Source organism: Canis aureus, chromosome 3 (assembly GCF_053574225.1).
Source record: "Canis aureus isolate CA01 chromosome 3, VMU_Caureus_v.1.0, whole genome shotgun sequence".
Lineage (NCBI taxonomy): Eukaryota > Metazoa > Chordata > Mammalia > Carnivora > Canidae > Canis > Canis aureus.
The window spans coordinates 41,110,929-41,132,343 of NC_135613.1; the positions used below are offsets into that span (position 1 = coordinate 41,110,929).

Here is a 21,415-nt window from a genome sequence, read left to right on the forward strand (position 1 = left end):
CACAGGCAGAGGGAAAATCAGGCTCCATGCAGGGAGCCCGATGTAGGACTCAATCCCACTGCTCCAGGATCACACCTTAGGCCGAAGGCAGGGGCTAAACCGCTGAGCCACCCAGGGATCCCTAATGTGACCTTTTTAGTGTCCCTAAGCTTCTTTTAGTAATTCTCTTGCTCAACTAAGAAATTAATTTGACCAAGGTCTTTTTTCTCCTCCAGAAATATGAAGCACAGGCACTTTGAAAATGTGTAGGATTTTTAAGACAGTCTGATTAACGAGCTATCAGAACCTTCCATTTTCTTCCAAGTGTTTGGTTGGAAACTTCTAAATCAAAGCCAGCTTTAGGTCTGATCCTTTTCAGCAGCCAGATTTTACCATAAACCAAGTAGAAATCACCATAAAACAACCACAACAATCCTGAGCATTTAGGGAACAGCTTTTCAGAGACTGTGAAATCTGAAAACATGAGCTTGATCACTATTAGAGCTTATTACACTATCATTATTGAGTATACCATGTGCTGTATATTCAATCCTTAGAACAGGCTGAGAAGTAGGTAGTAAATGCCTATTTTACAGCATCACGGAAGGCTAAGTGACCAAGTCAGGGACACAGCCAGTGGGTAAAGCCACATTTCTGAACTAGATGGGTCTGTGAATCATTTATTTCTTCCTTCCTTCCTTTACTTAGTCTACAAATGCTTCACTGATAAAGTTAGAGAGGTCAGTAGGAAAGACCAAGTAAACACAGCAATACCTGCAAAAATGTATCCTCCCAGAAAGTTGAAAAGTTGAAAGGTCATCCTCTTGTGCATTGCTGAAAATGCAAACTAGTCTACCGCCATATCATCCTGAATGTGCCTGATCTTGTCTGCAAATGAAAACTTTAAAAACTTGACATGCTTTTCAAAACACCACACAGATACTTGAGGTTTCCTAAAGCCCTTAGATCTTAGCACGTAACATTTAATAAAATCAAGTTAGCTAAGTAATTCTGATTTTATCCACAAGTTGTTTAATCTTGTCTGTGTTGCAGTTAACACACTTTCTTATAAGAAAAAAAAAGATTTGAATGAAGTTACAAGTTATTTAATTTTGGTATTTCCCCCAGTACAGACCTGGTTTTGAATATTCTTTATTATACCTTTATACCAGAATCCCACCCTTTTCACAGTTTTGAAATTATAGATAATTCACCCATTCCCTCAGGACCTTCATGCTGCAGGTAGACACAGGTCTCTGGAGCACTAGTTAGTGCCTCTTAGCTTGGCGCCTGAAGGAGTCAATCAAGACAGGGTGCCTGTGGGCTTTAATTGTTTTCCCCAGCACCTCATCATCATTTAGGGGACTCTTCTGGCACTAATTTTTCAAGGGATTTTCAGTCAAAAGGAGAAAGCTTCCTACGAATCATTTTCTAGGTTATTTTCTTTCCTTATTCATCCAAAAATATTTCTACTAATATCATGGTATTTTAAGATACTTGGTGATAGAATTTTAAAAAGCCCAAGCTTCACTTGCTTTGTGCCATTTTGAGGAGCCATGCATGACCGAGTATGTAATGGAAGTAATCATTTAGAACCCTAAATGATCAAAGATAAATGACATTGAGGCTTTTGAATATGATACTGCAAAATTTTAGATATGCTACACTTTGTGCATTTTTATGTAGAACAACTTTATTGAGATATAATACACATACCATACAATTCACCCCATTTAGAGTCTACCTTTTTTTTAAGTTTATTTAAGTAATCTTTTTTTTTTTAAGCTTTTTATTTATTTATTCACAAGAGACAGAGAGAGGCAGAGACATAGGCAGAGGGAGGAGAAGCAGGCTCCATGAAGGGAGCCTGACGTGGGACTCGATCCCAGAACTCCGGGATCACATCCTGAGCTGAAGGCAGATGCTCAACCACTGAGCCACCCAGGTGTCCCTATTTATTTAAGTAATCTTTATACCCAATGTGGAGTTCAAACTCATGACCCCTAAGATCAAGAGTCACTTTCTCTTCCAACTGAGCCACCCAAGCACCCTGAGGCTACACTTTTGATGGATCACCACTGTGCTGATGTCTTAATAATGCAATGGGAACTCTATATAATGATGGTATTGGCAATGAGACTGACACCAGATTCAGTTCTGCCTTAGTCACTATATTATGTATTCATGAGTATGACATTCGAATTCCATTCAGTACTGAATATTGAAATAAGGCCCCAGGGGATCCCTGGGTTTAGTGGTTTAGTGCCTGCCTTCAGCCCAGGGCGTGATCCTGGAGACCCGGGATCAAGTCTCACATCAGGCTCCCTGCATGGAGCCTGCTGCTTCTCCCTCTGCCTGTCTCTCTCTCTCTCTCTCTCTCTATCTCCTCTCTCTCTCTCTGTCTCTCATGAATAAATAAATAAAATCTTTAAAAAAAAAAAAAAGAAAGAAGGCCCTACTTATATTAAAAGAAATGTGAACTTCGTACATTTCTACAAGTATGTTACTTAAACAATGCATAGTTATGGTTACTATTTAACCATTATTCTACATTCTTAATTTTCCTGGTTTTAAAAACATTACCTAGAAATAACTTCAACTAGTAGTTTTTAAAGTTGCTTTTTTCATAAGCACACCATAATATTAATATTATTTGTTGACTGCTTGGTCCTGGATTAAACTGGAATGTCTCTCGTTTGTAGGGAGCCGCTGCAGATGACGGCCGGTTGAAGCGAGGTGATCAGATTTTAGCTGTTAATGGTGAGACGCTGGAAGGTGTGACACATGAGCAAGCTGTGGCCATTCTAAAATGCCAAAAAGGGACTGTAATCTTAACTGTGCTATCGTGAGCCTCCAGTCCTGATCACAAGATAGATGTTGTAGAATATCCATAGGAATATGAAGCTCTGAGAAAGGATGAAAAGCAGCCTCCACTAGAATCCACCTTCATTTACCACCTCACCCTCTTTGCTCAAGAGAGGCGGCTAGATTCCACGTGAATTGCCCAAATCAGCCATCACTTCTTGGTGGGGTTAATTTCTAAAATAGAACGAGTCTTACCTGATTTGCATCTAATATCCACATTTATCCACTAATACTAACTGGCTCTGATTATATTTGCTGAAACCGAAGTTAACCACCCCTCATTCCTATGCCCTTCTCTACCCATCCCTCCTCACTCAGAGACTTAACAGCAAGCTCACATGTCATCTGATGAACAGAAACAAATGTTAAGCAACTTGTCAGCTCACTCATGATTTACTTATGCTAATTGTCTCTTCACGTATGCCAGAAAACATTAGTAGTGTAATTAACTTACCATTGATCCCGCTGATGAAATACCCAATTCTCCTATGGGAAATTATTGTGCTCTTTTCTGCACGACTTCGAGTCAAATAAGTCTCAAATTTGTTTCTCTGGATAGATCTTTATAAGCTAGTCATTGGTAATAATGATGAGTCAATTAGCAGACTGTAATCTGAAAATTCTGGAAAGCTTTCTAATTGTTTTCTTAGCTACATAAATGTATAGTACTCAGCAAATGCACCTTATTCTCAACAGGATTAGTTCACGTCCATGTTCTGAATTGTAACCATGCTAAATTATGTTCAAGACCAGGAAGGTCATCTGGAGTTAATGGCATCTCAGTAGGCAGGTGTTATTCCCACCCTTTAGTCTTCAGACAAGGAGGAGAAAGCCCCAGAACCAGTCTGCAGAGATCACTAAGTTTTGCCTCCAGTCAGACGAAGTCTGAGTGGCCTTGGACTTGTGCAAAGTGCAATGGCAAATTTGAGTATCCTTCTCCTTGGCTCCATACTGGTCAGTCTAGCAGCACAAGCTGTAGGTATAGTAGGGATGGGGCAACATGCTTGGCCACAAAGTGACTGTGGAAATGAACTCAGCCTAAGAATCAGTGAGGGCTATGTGGCTAATGGCTCTTGATCTTCAGGAAGTCCCCCATTTGCTGAAGTTGTACAGGCTAAGAAAACAACCACAGCAGGAAATACAAAAATACCTTTGAAGTTGAATAGGGGCGTTCTTATGTAGGTATTATGTAGGGACAGAGATGCTTATCAGTGAATATGTAGGTTCTTCTGTAAAAAATGTACCATGAAAGAGGAGTACCAGCATCTGTAATAGAAGTAGTTTAGCATCTTTGAACTAAAACACAATGCTGCAAATGGTTCACAGTAATTATCAAAATGGAATGAGCTCTAACTTAAAATGGTATTTAATAATTACAGATTTTAATTGAGAATTATCTTTTGAGTAGATGTAACCACAAAGTGCATTAACTCTTGTTGGAATATTTTGTGGCTATTCCAAAGTATAGAGTGCCTAAATTTTATGTTGAAAATGTCTTTCGTGACTGCTACTAAGTTTTCTGAAGTTACATATGGCTTTTGGGATTTCTGACACAGCCAAGATGTGCAATGTTGTTAGGATCTTATCTTTCAGTGCACGAAAAGCTATCAACCTCAGAGGTTCTATGCTAATTATACCTGCAAGAATACCTAAGGCAGCCAAGAAGAAATGAAGCCCAAATAAAACTTGAAAATGCACCTTAAAATAAAAAAGTGTGTGTGTGCATGCACTCGTGTGTATACACACACATGCATAAGACTTCATATGTTACTTTTGAAATGTGATTCTGCTTGATTTTGATGGAATGGCCATTAAATACACATTTTGAAATAATACATTTTTGTTGTGTCTCATACACATTGTCCTCTTGGGTCATGCTACTAAAAGTCTACTGATAAAGGAACTGTGCTTTCTACTTCTTGCTGCAGTAAGTTGACCAAAATTCTCATAACTGGTTCTATCTCTGCTGTATGACGACTAAATAATTGCCTTGCCAAAAATGCTCTTTTGCATCACACCTTACAAGCTAAAAGGACATGAAGATGGGAATTTGTGAAAAGAGCAGTTCTCTCAAAGCCACATATATTGTTTTGGCCACATCATTTGGAAAATCTAAGTATTGGAATTGGAATTAGTATGAGAAGGAAGTAAATCAGGAAAAACAAAACTGCCAAATATATGTATAAGAGGTTTCCAAAGATTCTAAATAAGTGTAGTCGTCTAAAGAGGAAATGGAATCTTGCTATATATGAAAAAGTATGATTTCTACATCTGATTTGGTTTTTCTCTTCAGCCATTTTGTTTCCTAATGAGAGCAGGGGTGGGGGGGAATCCAACTGTTCACAAAGTTTTCCAGTCCTGTTAAAATCTGGGATCCATTCATGGCTATCTCATGGCAAGTGTGTTGCCAGGCATTAGAATAGGTGCTTTATAAAAGAGCCAGTACAGGGCGCCTGGATGGCTCAGTGGTTGAGCCTCTGCCTTTGGCTCGGGTTGTGATCCTGGGGTCCTGGGATCAAGTCCCACATTGGGCTCCCAGCTCAGTGGGGAGTCTGCTTCTCTTCCTCTTTCCTCTCCCCCTGCTCATGTGTTCTCTCTCTCTCTATCCCTCTGTCTCAAATGAATAAATAAAATCTTTTTTTAAAAAAGCCAGTACAGTAGTCCAGAGGGCAAGTCTTAGCATCCCCCTGAGTTCAAATACCAACTCACCAACCTTGTGACCTTGTCCAAGTTATTTAATTATCCCTTTCTTTAATTACTTCAGTTAGAAAAGGGTGGAGGTGTTTTTAAGTACATAATGAGTCCAATCCAAGTAGAATCCTTTGGTACAGTGCCTGGCTGTTAAGTATTACACGAACATAGCAATAAACCTCTTTTCCCATATATAGAAGTGGCTTGAAATTAGACATTTATGCTGATGATTTGTGGTTTCAGTCAGTAATGACCTTTAAAAAAAAAACATTTTACTGAGGGGGCTTAGCTTAGAACAGTGACCCAAAATCAGCAACTTGTAACACTGATTATAATGATGTGAGCTTGAGAAACTAGAGCCTGAGCTATCAGAAAGCCACAACTGAACTGAAACCAGGGCTTCCACCATCAGCCATGCCACTGGCGTAGGAAGTAACATCCACTCCATAGGCCTGCACTCCTACCTCCGGAACCAGGAGAGGCACTTCAGGTCTCATCAACCCTATGATGAGGAATTTTAACCTGGTACACACTTTCATTCCAGGAATTTGGAATTGCAAACTGCTGTTCTTTTAACCCAGCCACACACTTTCTGCCTCTCTGTTGTCAAAGAAGTCAGCCTACCCCACCAGATGATGAGCTTCTTTGAAAACAGACTAGGTCAAAAAAAAAAAAAAAAAAGAAAGAAAACAGACTAGGTCAGCTTCATCTCATGTTAATTCCATCCAGTGTACTTTTCAAATACTGGATGTCCCATCCTTAGAAATTTTACTTGAGATACACACACACACACACACACACACACACACAATCTCATTTCCCTCCTCACATTCGTGTTTTACATCAGCAAACATTTGGTATAAAGAATCAGAAAATAGGGCAGCCCAGGTGGCTCAGCGGTTTTAGCGCCGCCTTCAGTCCAGGGCATGATCCTGGAGACCCAGGATCGAGTCCTGCGTCAGGCTGCCTACATAGAGCCTGCTTCTCCCTCTGCCTCTCTCTCTCTCTGTGTCTCTCAATAAATAAATAAAGTCTTTAAAAAGATTAAAAAAAAAAAATAGGACACCTGGGTGGCTCAGTCAGTTAGTTCCAAAGTAGGACTTCCCATAACCCTCGTGCTTTATGCATACTTCTTCTCAAGGTAGCCACAGTTGGTGATAGGTGCAGTGTCAACTGCCTGATATCTTGGCAGTTCTGGTCACATACCTAGCTTGCTTCTCCTGGGAGAGCAGAAAAAATGGTGGAGTAAAAGTGGGCCTTCTAGTATTAAACTCCCCTTGAGGCCAGAGTCATGATTTATTTTCCTGGGAACTTCAGGATGGCTGTTTAAAAACAGGCTCCAAGGCCCCCATACCCTAAGGGATAGGATTCATCTGTTTTTAAAAATTGGGATCTGGATCATAAAATTATGAAAGCTGACAAGCCCCAAATCTGCAGTGTAGGCTAGCAGGCTCGGCTCCCGGGAGAGTCAATGGTGCAGATGAAGTCCAAAGAATTTCCTCTTGGCTCAGGAAGGCCAATCATCTTGTTCTATTTATGCCTTCAACTGATTCGATGAGGCCCACCCATATTATGGAGAGTAATCTGCTAACTAAATCTACTGATTTTTTTTTTAAGAGTTTTTACTTATTTATTAGAGGGCATGCACACAAGCAGCAAGGAGGGGTAGGGGGAGAGGTAGAAGCAGATTCCCCACTGGGCAGGTAGCCCAATGCAGGGCTTGACCCCAGGACCCTGAGATCATGAGCCAAAGAAAGACACTTAACTGACTGAGCCACTCAGGTGCCCCTAAATCTACTGATTTAAGTGTTAGTGTCGGGTAGCCCAGGTGGCTCAGCGGTTTAGCGCCACCTTCAGCCCAGGGCCTGATCCAGGAGACCAAGGATTGAGTCCCATGTCAGGCTCCCTGCACGGAGCCTGCTTCTCCCTCTCCTGTGTCTCTGTCTCTCTATGAATAAATAAATAAAATTTTTTAAAAAATGTTAGTGTCATCCAAAAGCACCCTCAAAGTTGACAAATAACATTAACTATCACAGATATCATGGGACTTTGAATCACAACTTTTAAAAAAATATATATATATTTTAAAGTAATCTCTACACCGAATGTGGAGCTTGAACTCACAATCCCAAGATCAAGAGTTGCATTCTCTACCCACTGAGCCAGGCAGGTGCCCCAATTACAACTCCTTTAGGAATATCCTTGCCTTAAATCAAACATGGAAGTGCTCTCTGTCCTTGTTCTCAACCCCTTTCCAGCCCCCTGCCCCCTCTGGTGTCCTCAGCTCTGGTGCAGTCACTGTCACTGCTACCACCTCCCCAGCTCCCCCAGGAGCAGACAACTGAGTGACGACTTATGGAATCTCATCGCCCAGGGACTCAGGTGTTTATGTGCCTCATTAGATGACTTCTCACCGCACTCAGAGGAAAGGCCAAACTTGGCAGGTTTTTGAAGCACTTCATGATTAGCTTCCATATAAATCTCTGGCTGAAAAAATAAATAAAAGTAAAAAAAATAAAATCTCTGGCTGTCATATGGTGTCCATATACATTAACACATTCATTATAAGCTGATGCAAGTTAGAAAATTTCCATAATAATTTCTTCAAGGCAATGGTTGGTGAGGGTTGTGAGTGCTGGTTAAAATTTCTTGGTTACCTGAAGGTTATGTTAACCTTTATTTGTGCCTAGAATTAACTTCTTCCACTTTGGTGAGAATGTAAATGCAAATGTATCCTATGCCCTGGACCAACCCAATCTCTGGGGTAGGGCCCAGAAATCTGTTTTTGTTTGAGAGAGAGAGAGAGAGAGAGAGAGAGAGAGAGAATCTCAACCGGGCTCCATACTCAGTGCAGAGCCCAACTTGGGGCTTGATCTCACAACTCTAAGGTCATGACCTGAGCTGAAATCAAGAGTTGGGTGCTCAACCAACTGAGTCACCCAGGTGCCCCCCGGAAATCTGTTTTTTGACAGGCTCTCCAGTTGATTTGGAGAGCACAGTGAAGAAAGAGAACCCCGAGGCTGGAGCACTTTCCCTTTTTTCCTTCCTGTCTGTGGTTCTTTACAGTCACCAAGTTCTTTTTAGTAGATAACAGTAGCCTCCAACAAGTTAGAGGCAGGTAGGAACACAGGCCTCCTCCCCTGGCACCTTCCTATCTGAGGTCTGTTCCACCAAGACCGCGTCTGACTGAGCTAGCCACCCATGTACACACGAGTTAGCAGGTGGCGCGACACACACCCCCACCTTCCAGGCAGGGCATTGAGCTGCCCACTGCATCTTCCTAGGCCAGTACCTTGGCTGTACGCTGAAACATCTGGGGCTATTTTAAATGCTCAACGCCTGGGCTACACCCCAGACCAATTAAATGAGGACCGGGGAAGGGAAGGTGAGACCCAAGAATTTTTTTTTTTAAGATATTATTTATTTTTTCATGAGAGACAGAGAGAGAGAGGCAGAGACACAGGCAGAGGGAGAAGCAGGCTCCATGCAGGGAGCCCGACTTGGGACTCGATCCCGGGTCTTCAGGATCAGGCCCTGGGCCAAAGGCAGGCGCTAAACCGCTGAGCCACCAAGGGGTCCCCAGATTTCTTTTTTAAGCTTCCCAGGGGATGCTAACGTGCAGCCAGTTAAAAACAGTTGTTTTAGGCTCTTCCACAAACACCTGGTTTTTAAGGTTCCACTCCCAAGGCGATTGAAGTAACATTGAGACTTTAGATCCTATCAGATAATAAACCCTTCCTGAGGAGGTGGGCTGGAGGTGGGAGGGGGAAAGCAGAACAGAGTTCCAGAACTAGCAGATCCCCCAAAAGGTGCCGATCTTCAGATTGACAAAGGGGAAGGGGGGTGCCTCTTCCATCCTTCAGTCAACAACAAATTTTGAACACATTATTTACACGCATTTAAAAATTACCCTTGGTGGGAAGCCTGGGTGACTCAGCAGTTGAGCGTGTGCCTTTGGCTCAGGGAGGGATCCCAGAGTCCCAGAATAGAGTCCCACATTGGGCTCCCTGCATGGAGCCTGCTTCTCCCTCTGTCAGTGTCTCTGCCTCTCTCTCTTTGTATCTCCCATTAATAAATAAAATCTTTAAAAAAAAAAAAAGAAACCTCAAAGAAAAGAACCTCAAAAAGAATTTTTTATAAAAAATAAAATAAAAATTAGGGCAGCCTGGTGGCTCAGCGGTTTAGTGCCACCTTCAGTCCAGGGCCTGATCCTGGAGGCCCTGAATCGAGTCCCTGGATCGAGTCCCACGTGGGGCTCCCTGCATGGAGCCTGCTTCTCCCTCTGCCTGTGTCTCTGCCTCTCTTTTCTGTGTGTGTGTGTCTTTCATGAATGAATAAATAAAATCTTTTAAAAAGTAAAATAAATAAAATAAAATAAAAATTATCCTTAAGGGGGTGCCTGGCTGGCCTAATCAGTGGAGCAAAGAAAAAGTTACATTTAAGGTAATTAATGCACCCTTTATTGTAGTTTTATTTTTCCACCCTTTAGTGTAGTTCTGGATAATGTTTAAAGCCATCCAGGAGTATATGGTCTTCCAGTTTCTAGTTACCCATCTTTGGATATAGATTCTTAATTGGGGTACATCTCCAGGGTCAGCTCACCAACTCTGGGATATAGAATAAAGTTAGTTATGTGCACATCACACTACATAACACACTATATAATAAAGTCTCCTTTTAAAAGCCACTTCCTGGGATCCCTGGGTGGCTCAGCAGTTTAGCGCCTGCCTTTGGCATGGAGCCTGCTTCTCCCTCCTCCTGTGTCTCTGCCTCTCTCTCTCTCTCTTTCTATGTCTATCATAAATAAATAAATCTTTTAAAAAATAAAAATTAAAAAAAAGCCACTTCCTAAAATCTTGAAAGAAAGAGAAAGAAAAGAAAGAAAGAAAAAGAAAGAAAGAAGAAAGAAAGAAAAGAAAAGAAAAGAAAAGAAAAGAAAAGAAAAGAAAAGAAAGAAAGAAAGAAAGAAAGAAAGAAAGAAAGAAAGAAAGAAAGAAAGAAAGAAAGAAAGAAAGAAAGAAAGAAAGAAAGAAAGAAGAAAAGGAAGGAAAGAAAGAAAGAAAGAGACACCTGGATGGCTCAGCGGGTAAGCTCTGCCTTTGGCTCAGGGCCTGATCCTGGAGTTCAGGGATCGAGTCCCACATCGGGCTTTCTGAGGGGACCCTGCTTCTCCTTCTTCTTATGTCTCTGCCTCTCTCTCTCTCTCTCTCTCTCTCTCTCTTTCTCTGTGTGTGTCTCTTTCATGAATAAATAAATGAAATCTTTAAAAAATAATAAAAATAAAAGCCACTTCCTGGGGCACCTGGGTGGCTCACTCCATTGAGTGGCTGCCTTCAACTCAGGCCATCCTAGGGATCAAGGGTCCTGAGATCAAGTGGAGCCTGCTTCTCTCTCTCCCTCTGCCTGCTGCTCTCCCTGCTTGTGTTCTCTCTCTCTCTCTCTATCTATCTGTCAAATAAGTAAATAAAATCTTTAAAAATAAATAAAACAAAATCCACTTCCTTGGGGAAGCTTTCTGCCCCACAGACCCAGATAAGCATCTCTCCACTGCTTCTGATCACCCTGAGCTTCCCCTATAATATCAACTAGAGGGCAGGAGAGTAGGTATCTATTGTTATTTATTTTTAATATATATTTTTTTAAAGATTTTATTTATTTATTCATAGAGATGCAGAGAGAGAGAGAGAGGCAGAGACACAGGCAGAGGGAGAAGCAGGCTCCATGCAGAGAGCCTGAGGTGGGACTCGATCCAGGGTCTCCAGATCACGCCCTGGGCTGCAGGCGGTCCTAAACCGCTGCGCCACCGGGGCTGCCCTAATATTATATTTTTAAGTAATCTCTCCACCCAATGTGGAGCTCAAACTTATAACCCCAAGATCAAGAGTGGCATGCTCCACCAGGTGAGCGAGCCAGGCACCCCAGGAGAGTAGGTGTGTGTTAACCTGCCTCTTGTTTGCACCAAATTCTAAATACCTTAAGGACAGAAACAATGTCTTTATTTTTTTTAAGATTTTATTTATTTATTCATGAGAGACACAGAGAGAGAGAGAGAGGCAGAGACATAGGCAGAGGGAGCCCAATGTGGGACTCAATCCCGGGACCCCATGATCACAACCTGAGCCAAAGGCAGATGCTCAACCACTGAGCCACCCAGGCGTTCCTGTCTTTCTCATTATTGTATCCTCAGCACCTAGCATAGTTCCTGGCACAAAATAATTTTTCAAATATATATTGAATTGAAATATCTGGCCACGGGCAGCCCCGGTAGTGCAGCAGTTTAGCACCGCCTGCAGCCCGGGGTGTGATCCTGAGGACCTGGGATCGAGTCCCATGTCGGGCTCCCTGCGTGGAGCCTGTTTCTCCCTCTGCCTGTGTCTCTGCCTCTCTCTTTCTCTGTGTCTCTATGAATAAAGAAATAAAGTCTTTAAAAAAAAAAAAAGGAAAGAATTCTTAAAAAAAAAAAGAAAAAAGAAAAAAAATATCTGGCCAGGCACTGTGCCAAATACAATTTTTTATTAAGTTGATTTTTTTTAGTTATCTCTACACCCAATGTGGGGCTCGAACTCACAATCCTGAGATCAAGTCACATGCTCTTCCGACTGAGCCAGCCAGGTACCCCAAATACAATTAAAAAGAAAATCTCTGCAATTTACTTTGATATGCACTTTTTAAAAGATGGGTTCATGGATAAAGAGGGGGTGTTACAAGTCTTGTGAAATATTAACGACACAAGCTAGAGGTGCCTGGGTGGCTCAGTTAAGCATCAGCCTTCTCCCTCTGCCTCTCCCCCTGCTTATACACCCCCCCCCCCAACCCCTGGTCAAATAAATAAATTCTTTAAAAAAAAATGACACAATCTTGGGGGATATTCTCTGTTAAATTCTCAATTTTGCTGTATGTTTGAAATTTTGCATAATGAAATATTGGGGGATAGATGACTTGATGAATCACAATACCTCAGGATAGGTATTATTGTTCTCCTTGTTTACAGAAGGGGAAAGTAAGAACCAGGCCAGACAGACCAGCTCTGACTCATGAATTAAACTGAAAATGTGGGATCCCTGGGTGGCGCAGCGGTTTGGCGCCTGCCTTTGGCCCAGGGCACGATCCTGGAGACTCGGGATCGAATCCCACATCGGGCTCCCGGTGCATGGAGCCTGCTTCTCCCTCTGCCTGTGTCTCTGCCTCTCTCTCTCTCTCTCTCTCTCTGTGACTATCATAAAAAAAAAAAAAAAAAAAAAAAAAAAAAAAACACCTGAAAATGTGTTGTTTTCAGGAGTGGGGCGGCCACAACACACTTGTTTCCAGCCATTGCAGAAGGGTGGGAGAGGGGCTCCCTGTCTCCTTAGGGAGTTAGAGGACCACCCCACCCCACCTGAGCCCCATCCCTCTTAGAGTCCTGACTGCTCCGAAGGCGATTTCTGTATCTGAAAGCCCCACAGCCGTAAGCACAGGCCTCATGAAGCCATTATTTGTGATCCTTTGACAAGGCAAAGCTCCATCAATACAGTATGGCTTAAGGATCTGAGCGAGAGATCAAGGGCTCCTTGGAAACACCACTGCGACCTCTCTCACAGCCTTGGAGGTATACATCCCGAGCTGAAATGTAATTCCTCCCTCTTTAAAACCCTCCCCGGTGGGGGGGGGGGGGGTCCCTGGGTGGTCCCTGGGTGACTCAGTGGTTTCCTGGAGACCCAGGATCGAGTCCCACGTCGTCGGGCTCCCTGCATGGAGCCTGCTTCTCCCTCTGCCTGTGTCTCTGCCTCTCTCTGTGTGTGTCTCTCGTGAATAAATAGGTAAAATCTTAAAAAAAAAAAAAAAAAAAAAATTCCTCCCCTGGATCCCTGGTTTTCTGCGGCCATGCGAGCATTCTAACCAGGGAGGTTGGCCAGGTGTTCCGTCTAAAGGACACGTGCTTCAGTAGCGGGCTGACTCCCTTCCACCTGCAGAGGCTGGAAATGAAAACCCGGGTTTAGCGCCGCCTTCAGCTCAGGGCCTGATCCTGGAGACCCGGGATCGAGTCCCCTGTCGGGCTCCCTGCATGGAGCCTGCTTCTCCCTCTGCCTGTGTCTCTGCTTCTCTGTGTGTGTCTCTCATGAATAAATAAATAATCTTTAAAAAAAGAAGAAGAAAGAAAGAGAAAAAAAGAAAGAAAGGAAATAAAAAAGAGAAAGAAAGAAAAGAGAAAGAGAAAGAAATGAAAACCCAGGCCACTTGCACCCAAACTTGCTCCCTTCCACCTGGCCGCAGCCTGCGCATTCAGAGGCGGCCGCGCGGGGGCGCACGAGAGACGCTGCGAGCCCCGGGTGTCTGCAACCCCAGGCCGCGCCAACAGGAAAAAGAAAAAAAGAAAAAGAAAAAAAAAAAACTGTTCCATTTAGCCGAGTCTTCATTGGGAACCAGGTGGAGAGGTGGGGGTGGCAAGGGAGTCCAGGCTCGGATGAAAGCTTGCATGTCCTCCAATGCGAGCAGAGCCTCAGAATGTGGGTGCCCCCACCTGGCCAGCTTGTTAACAGTACAAGAAGGTAAACCTCATCCTCGTGGCTGTTGGTTTGGTCCTGATTATGACCAGGCCTTGAAATCTCTCTGCTTTTTCATTACCCAGATTGGATGTTTGGGTTTCAGGGCTTGAGCAGGGATTTCAGTCCTTACCCCCTTCTAGGACCTGCACTCTGGAGGAATCTACTTGCTGGGATTTATTATTTTATTATGTATTTTCAATCAAATTGCTATTGTAGGGATTCACTTAGTGCTAGAAGAGGGGCACCTGGGTGGCTCAGTGGTTGGGCATCTGCCTTTGGCTCAGGTCATGATCTCAGGGTCCTGGGATCAAGTCCCACATTAGGCTCCCCGCAGTTGAGCCCGCTTCTCCCTCTCCCTCTGCCTATGTCTCTGCCTCTCTCTGTGTCATGAATAAATAAGTAATTTTTAAAAAGAGATTAGTATAAAAGCTGACCATATTTTAGGCTCAGGAGATACCAAACTGAATAAGACCATTTTCTGTCCTCGACTTGCTTACTGGGGGCACATAAAGAAGCAGTAGGTAAAATAGAGCAAAATGATGCTCTGAGAGAGGGAGACCGGGGAGTTATGGGAGCTGCCTGCAGGGGCTGCAGGAGCCCTGCTAGTCAGCCAGGTAGCCAGGTCAAGGAGTGATGGGAACAGCATTTTCAAGGTGACAATGGAGAATGGTGCATTCATCAAACAATCAAGGGTCAAGAGTGACTGGAACGTGTGGGAAGAGAAGTGGAAAAATATAAGTGGGCAGACCAACCGGGTCCAAGTCAGGAAGGACCCCCTCAGCCACTGGACAGAGTCTAGAACTCATCCTTTCAGCATTCCAGAGTCTGTGAGATCCTTTCATCTGTGGAGTTTTGTGATCCTACGTACCCTTGAAAGAAATCACTCTAATAATAGAGTTAAGAACAAGATTTCTGCGCCTTGAAAATCCCAGATCACTGCACCAATGTTCCAATTATCCCTGCACTCCCTTTTGAACTTGGTTTGCAAATAACATAGAGGTAGAGGGGGTGATAAATGTACTAATTGTGAATGGGGAAGGCTGGCTGGGAGTTCAGCAGGGAAAAAGACTAAAAAATCTAACATGCCCCCAAGAAAAGGGACACATGGGTGAACAACCAGAGAACAGTTTATTATTTTCCAGAGTCAGAGCACAAGAGCCTCCAAGAGGAGAAAAGAGCAGTGGGTGAGGGCCAAGGAGCCTTGGATGAGAGTTCGCCCCTCCCCTTTCTCCAGACAACAGGTCATACTGCTTATTATTTGGGGGTGATTATGATTGCTTTTAGAGATGGAAGAGAGAATGAATTGGGAGGGGAGTGTGAATTAGGCTGAAAAAGGAATGTTATTTACACTAGTTGAACCAGTTGAACTCCAATGAAAGCTCACTTCTGGGAGCTGGATTTTTGAGAGCTCTGTGACCCCCTCCAAAATCTGTTCACCCCCAGCCTTCTTTACCTCAGTAGACAACTTCACATCCACCTAGCTGGCCAAGTCAAAACCTTAGAAGTCCCCCGCAACATCCAAGCCACCCAGAAGAATTGTGGGCTGTGCCCCAATGTATGCCTGCAGGCTGTCCACTTTACTCCGTGTACAGAGCCACCAGCCTGGTCCAGGCCACCACCATTCTGTTCTTGGACCGACTTCTAACTCTCTCCCAGTTCCCCCTCACCCTCTCCATTCATACTCCATAGAATCAAATGATCCTGAAATATTTGTAGGACCTTGTAACTTCCTCTCCACCCCTGCATCAAATCCTTCGTTGACCTTGGAATAAGTCCTTTCTCTTAAATGTGGCCCAGAATGATCTGTTCTTACCAACATCTCCCCTCTATCACAATCTCTCTTTCAGTCCCTCTTGCCCCAAGCTCCTGCCCCCAGGACATGTACTCAAACATTTCCTCCCATTTTTGTGTCTGGCTAACTCATACTTCAGCTCCAGACTTGAATGTCACTTCCTCAGAGAGGCCATGCACGCTGCCACCATCATCTACTACCCCTTCCTTGGCCTGTTACCTTTTTTTTTTTTTAAGATTTTATTTATTTAGTCATGAGAGACATAGAGAGAGAGAGGCAGAGACATAGGCCGAGGGAGAAGCAGCCTTCATGCAGGGAGCCCGATGCGGGACCTGATCTCAGGACCCTGGGATCACGACTTGAGCCAAAGGCAGATGCTCAACTACTGAGCCTCCCAGGTGTCCCCTGTTACTATTATTTTTATATTAGTACTTGGTTCTTTGCCTTCATTACACACACACACACACACACACATTATATAAAATATGACTATGTATCCATTTGTGGTTTTATTTATTTACTGTATGGCTCTCCCACTAGTTTGCAAACTTAATGAAGGCGTGGACTGTGGCTGTCTTTTTCACCACTGTATATTCAGCTCTTTGCACACTGCTTGCAGTTTAATAGATGTTCAGTTAACACTAGTTGAAAGTTTTCATTTTTAAAAATCCTTTTTGATCCTCCAAAGTTATAATCCTTCCCTGTTTGGTATTACAGAGAGACATTATTATCTAATGGTTATGTGCATGGACTCTGGAGCAGGAACACCTAGGTTCAAATCCTGGCTCTTAAGACTTTGGGCAAGTTACCCTGTGCCTTAGAATTCTCATCTGTAAATTGGAAATGATGGTGATAAGAGTAATACCCACTTCATTGGATAACGTAACATAGGAAACTTAGATGAATTCTGTGTTATTAGTAAATCTATACCTTGAGCATTGTTTCATTAGTGCATCCATCACTTATTTTTTGTAATTATTTTCATACTTATGTTACTCTCTAGGTCATGAATTAGATCACCACTTACTTCCTACCCACCGGGCCTAATTAGTGCCCGACCAAGCTGGCACTCAATAAAATAGGACTGAACTTGGTATATTACATAATAGTTCATCATAAAAAAGGCTATATATATTTTTCCTCACCATGCTCTCCTATTATTCCAACCTCTTCATTAAAATTAAGCTAATAATGAAAAACAAGTCATTAAAATGCAAAAAATAAAATTTAGCTTGGGGGTAAAGGAGAAAGAGAAACAAAAGATAGAAGAAAATATACCTAGAGAGGAAATACGAGTTGAAAAATTCCATTAGACATTAGAGAGAAGGATAGTCTCTATGATTCTAATTGGAGACTGTAGAGGAATTGACTCCCTTCATCTATGCAGTTCCATGTTATGGAAATTCTGGCCAATGTACTGAAACAGGAAACAATGAACTGGCAATGAATAGAAGAATGATTCTATTACCAGAATCATTCCCATTATACCCCAAGGAAAGAATGAAGGTTGTACTCAAAGATTAATGTAAATGTATGGTCACACCAATACTACACTATTATTTACAATAGTGAAAACAGCCTAAGGGCCCACCAGTAACCATGTGGGAATGGTTAAATACCACATGGCTTGGAGCCACCCAAAGGAAAATGATGCATATTTTCAAAGAAAATTTTGCACTGCAGACACAAAACTGAAAAAAATTTAAAAAGATGATAAACTAGCGCTTTTGTCAGGATTATATATGATTTTAATTTTCATCTTTAATATTTCTGTACTTCCCAAACTTTTACATTTTAATGAACCAGTGGGGGGTTTTAAAAAATTCAAAATGTTTCATTTTTAGGGACACCTGAGTGGCTTGGTGGTTAAGCATCTGTCTGCCTTCGACTCAGGGCCTGATCCTGGAGTCCTGGGATCGAGTCCCACGTCGGGCTCCCCACAGGGAACCTGCTTCTCCCTCTGCCTGTGTCCCTGCCTCACTCTGTGTGTCTCTCATGAATAAATGAATAAAATCTTTAAAAACTATATTTCATTTTTAAGTAATCTCTACACCCAACTCCCAACCCCTAGATCAAGAGTCTCATGCATGCTCCACTGAGTCGGCCAGATGCCCCAAAATCTTCCTTTATAATTAGAAAACAATTTTTAAAAGCCATTATTTGTTTTACATTTGGGCCTTCATCCTATTATCGTTACTGTGTCTGAGTGGTCGGTGAGCAGTTTACATCAGAATCCCGATGCAGGCAGCTGCACCCTCAGGAATCAGAATCTGCATTAACCTAACTCAGGTGAGTCTTCTCCGAACACCCATTGAAGTTCCCAGAGCCTCAGATTTAGCAACAAGGAAAGAAAGGAAAAACCTGCATTTGATAAGAAAGAACAATGGGTCTTAAGAAAGCTACTCACACTCATGACCAGGAGATGGCGCAGGTCTTCCATCTACCTGATTCATGTGCCTGCAGAAGAAAATCTTGTTCAGAAGAAATGTTTTGCTCTTATTACATAAATCCAGAGGAGCATCCCCGCCCCGAAATTGTGATGAGAAACAGGAAACCAGAATCTTTAATAACAGGTAGGATTAAATATCCTGTCTCCATAGAAACCATTCTTCTCCAGAGAAAGATTAGTAGATTAGGATATATCCTCCAGGCTAGAATAGTTACTACATCCCAAAGGAGAGCTGTAACCAATCCCTCGGGTTTTTTGGCTGCAGATTCAAGGCTAGCTGTTAGAAGAGGGTGGTCTCTGTGAAATTTAGGAAGAAGTGCAGTGAAAAGGAAAGGGAGAGGGTCTCTATTCCCAGGGCAGGTATTCTAATACTTGAAGTCCTAACATCAGTGGGAGCAGGAGCCAGAGCCCCCCAAGCTTGGCACCTCCACTGAGGAAGAGGTAAGCAATTATGGGAGTGCAGCAAGATGTGCAAAAAGCTCACCCTTCAAGACACAGTCCCCTTGACAGCTTCTGACAATCCTTCCCCAGTCCTCCCCTGCAAGTTTGGCTGACAGCCTTCTCTACTATTCATAGAACCCACTGCTTAGCTTTATCTTTTCAATTAACATGCTATGTTAATCTGTTTGTGAGATCTGTCTTTCCCAGGAGATGCTAGGTCATGAGCTATTAGCAGTAAGATATCAGCTACTACTTTCCGACACATCAGCAAGACATGGGGGAGAGGAGCAGGGATATCATTTACAATAGCAATGAAAATAATTATTACCCAGAAATAATGTGAACTCCCCCCCCAAAAAAGAGTAACACCTTTTCAAAGGGAAAGAAAAACCTGCCAAGCATTGAAATAAATGATAAAATTAATAACAAACATTTGAGGCTTACCAGGCCTGTTCTAGGCACAGTTCTAAAAACTTTTGCAGGGATCCCTGGGTGGCGCAGCGGTTTGGCGCCTGCCTTTGGCCCAGGGCGCGATCCTGGAGACCCGGGATCGAGTCCCACGTCGGGCTCCCGGTGCATGGAGCCTGCTTCTCCCTCTGCCTGTGTCTCTGCCTCTCTCTCTTTCTCTCTGTGACTATCATAAATAAATAAAAATTAAAAAAAATATTAAAAAAATAAAATAAAAACTTTTGCATGTTTTGCTGCATTCAAGCCACAATCTATGAGGTTGGTACTATAATGTTTTTAATTTTACAGGAAACAGAGCTGGAAAGCTTGAGCTATGTATATATTTCTTCCCCAGTTATTTTTTGACTCAAATCTTACCAAAATCCCAAAAGAGGGAAAGGTCACTGGTGTAAGAGGTTAGTATTTTATGTAAGTACATGTATGCATAGAAAAATCTGAAAGAATGTGCATCAACTTGTTGGAGGTATCTTTGCTTCTCTATACTTTCTTGTATTTTATTTTTTAAGTAGGCTCTATGCCCAAGATGGGGCTCAAACTCATGACCCTGAGATCAAGAGTTGCATGCTCTGTGGACTGAGCCAGCCAAGGCGTCCCTGTACTTTCCTATATTTAACAAACTTTTGCAATGTGCATGTATTACTGACTTCTAAGCACGTTAGTTGAATTATCTCAAATTCTCCCAACACCATGAAGTAGGTACTATGTTGCCTACTTTTAAAAAATTTTTAAAAGGCCCCACAGAGACGGTACCTAACTTACTCGAAGTCACATAGCTGGTAAAGTGGTGATCTCAACCAACAGCCTGAATCTGGAGCCAGCTTTATGGGTGGACATCGGTGCATTCCAAGTAAACTGTAGCTGTGCAAAGTGATGAGTGCCTGAATAAGGGAAGACAAATAGGTTGATTGACCTAGAACGGAGGGCAGAATTTGGGTGAGGAAGGTCATTCCGAGCAGAATAAGTGGAAGGGCAGTGTCTCAGCTGGAACTCCAGGTTGGCTTTCTTCAGTATTCTTTTTTTTTTTTTTTTAAGATTTTATTTATTTGACAGAGAGAGCACGCATGCACACACGTACACATGTGCACACACAGACAGGGAGAGCGATAGAGGGAGCAGCAGTCTCCCCACAGAGCAGAGAGCCTGATGCAGGGCTTGATCCAAGGATCCTGGTCTCACGACCTGAGCCAAAGGCAGATGTTCGACCAACTGGGCCACCCAGGCGCCCCTTCTTCAGCATTCCTTTCAGGCTTAAGGTTGCCCTGGCCTGTGAGAGGGGTGTCAATTTGGTAATCCAACTGGAACCAGGCAAAATCTTCTATCCTGACTGGGCCAGTCAAGTCTGAAGAGCTGGGCAGACTCAAAGATGCACTGGTCATCACTGTGATCCCGCTTGCTCAGCCTGTTTGCCCAAACCTCCTGGGTAGTCTGTCTTAAAGCTACTCGGGCACCACAAAGTGTAGGTCAGGGGCCAAGGCCTTTTCCCTCACCTTCCTGCACTGTCAGGTGGGCGCATGGGCAGAGGACTTGGCCCTGAGACTGTCCAAAGCCACAGGGAGAGTGGTGGAACATTCATGTCGCCACGCCAGAAAAAGTGATTTGTACATGTCCTGAGGTTTTCTTACCCTCCCAGCTGGGCTTCATACTAATCTGGTGTGGGCTTTTATTTCTGAATCTTAACTAAACTTCTTAGCCTTAATCTATTGGCCTCAAAAACTCTGGGCAGTTGCATTACCTGTCTACCTCTTTATAACCATAGCAATTGGATGTGTCCTTTTTGGGGGGAGTTAACAAGTACCTCTCCACTCAACTCCATTCATACAATTATAAAAGAAATACCAGGAAAAAAAAAAGAAAGAAATACCAGGAAAAAGCAATACAGCATTAGAAAATATTCCAACCAGTGGAGTGCACCAAATGTTCTTTCTTACAGCCAAGGAAGTTAACAACAGAAATGGAATGTTGGGGCACCTGGGTGGCTCAGTCAGTTAAGTCAAATATCCACTCCCATGTTCAAATTTTCCTTTTTTTTCTCCTGTTTTGGGTATTCTTCTGTGTTTGAGTCAGGATCTAAACAGGCTACACACACACACACACACACACTGCCTTCAGGTAATAACAATTCATCTCCTAGGGCTAAGGGCAGGCCTCCCGAAACGTGCCCCTTTGACATATTGATTATTTTGAATAAAAGTTACTTTAGAAATAGCT

The 21,415-nt window shown here is 43.0% G+C and overlaps 1 protein-coding gene and 1 pseudogene across 8 annotated transcripts in view; both read left to right on the forward strand.

Annotated features, from left to right (window-relative positions):
* PATJ (PATJ crumbs cell polarity complex component) overlaps positions 1-4,679 on the forward strand; it is a 354,601-nt gene extending 349,922 nt beyond the window's left edge. For all 8 annotated transcript variants that reach the window (XM_077892030.1, XM_077892027.1, XM_077892033.1 and 5 more), the window contains one exon: positions 2,682-4,679. In XM_077892030.1, coding sequence (XP_077748156.1) covers positions 2,682-2,828 — 147 coding nt within the window. In that variant the 3' untranslated portion in view covers positions 2,829-4,679. The remainder of the gene's footprint in view (positions 1-2,681) is intronic.
* Positions 4,680-18,232: 13,553 nt separating this feature from the next.
* On the forward strand, positions 18,233-21,196 carry LOC144304480 (phosphatidylinositol N-acetylglucosaminyltransferase subunit P pseudogene; annotated as a pseudogene).
* Positions 21,197-21,415: the final 219 nt, after the last annotated feature.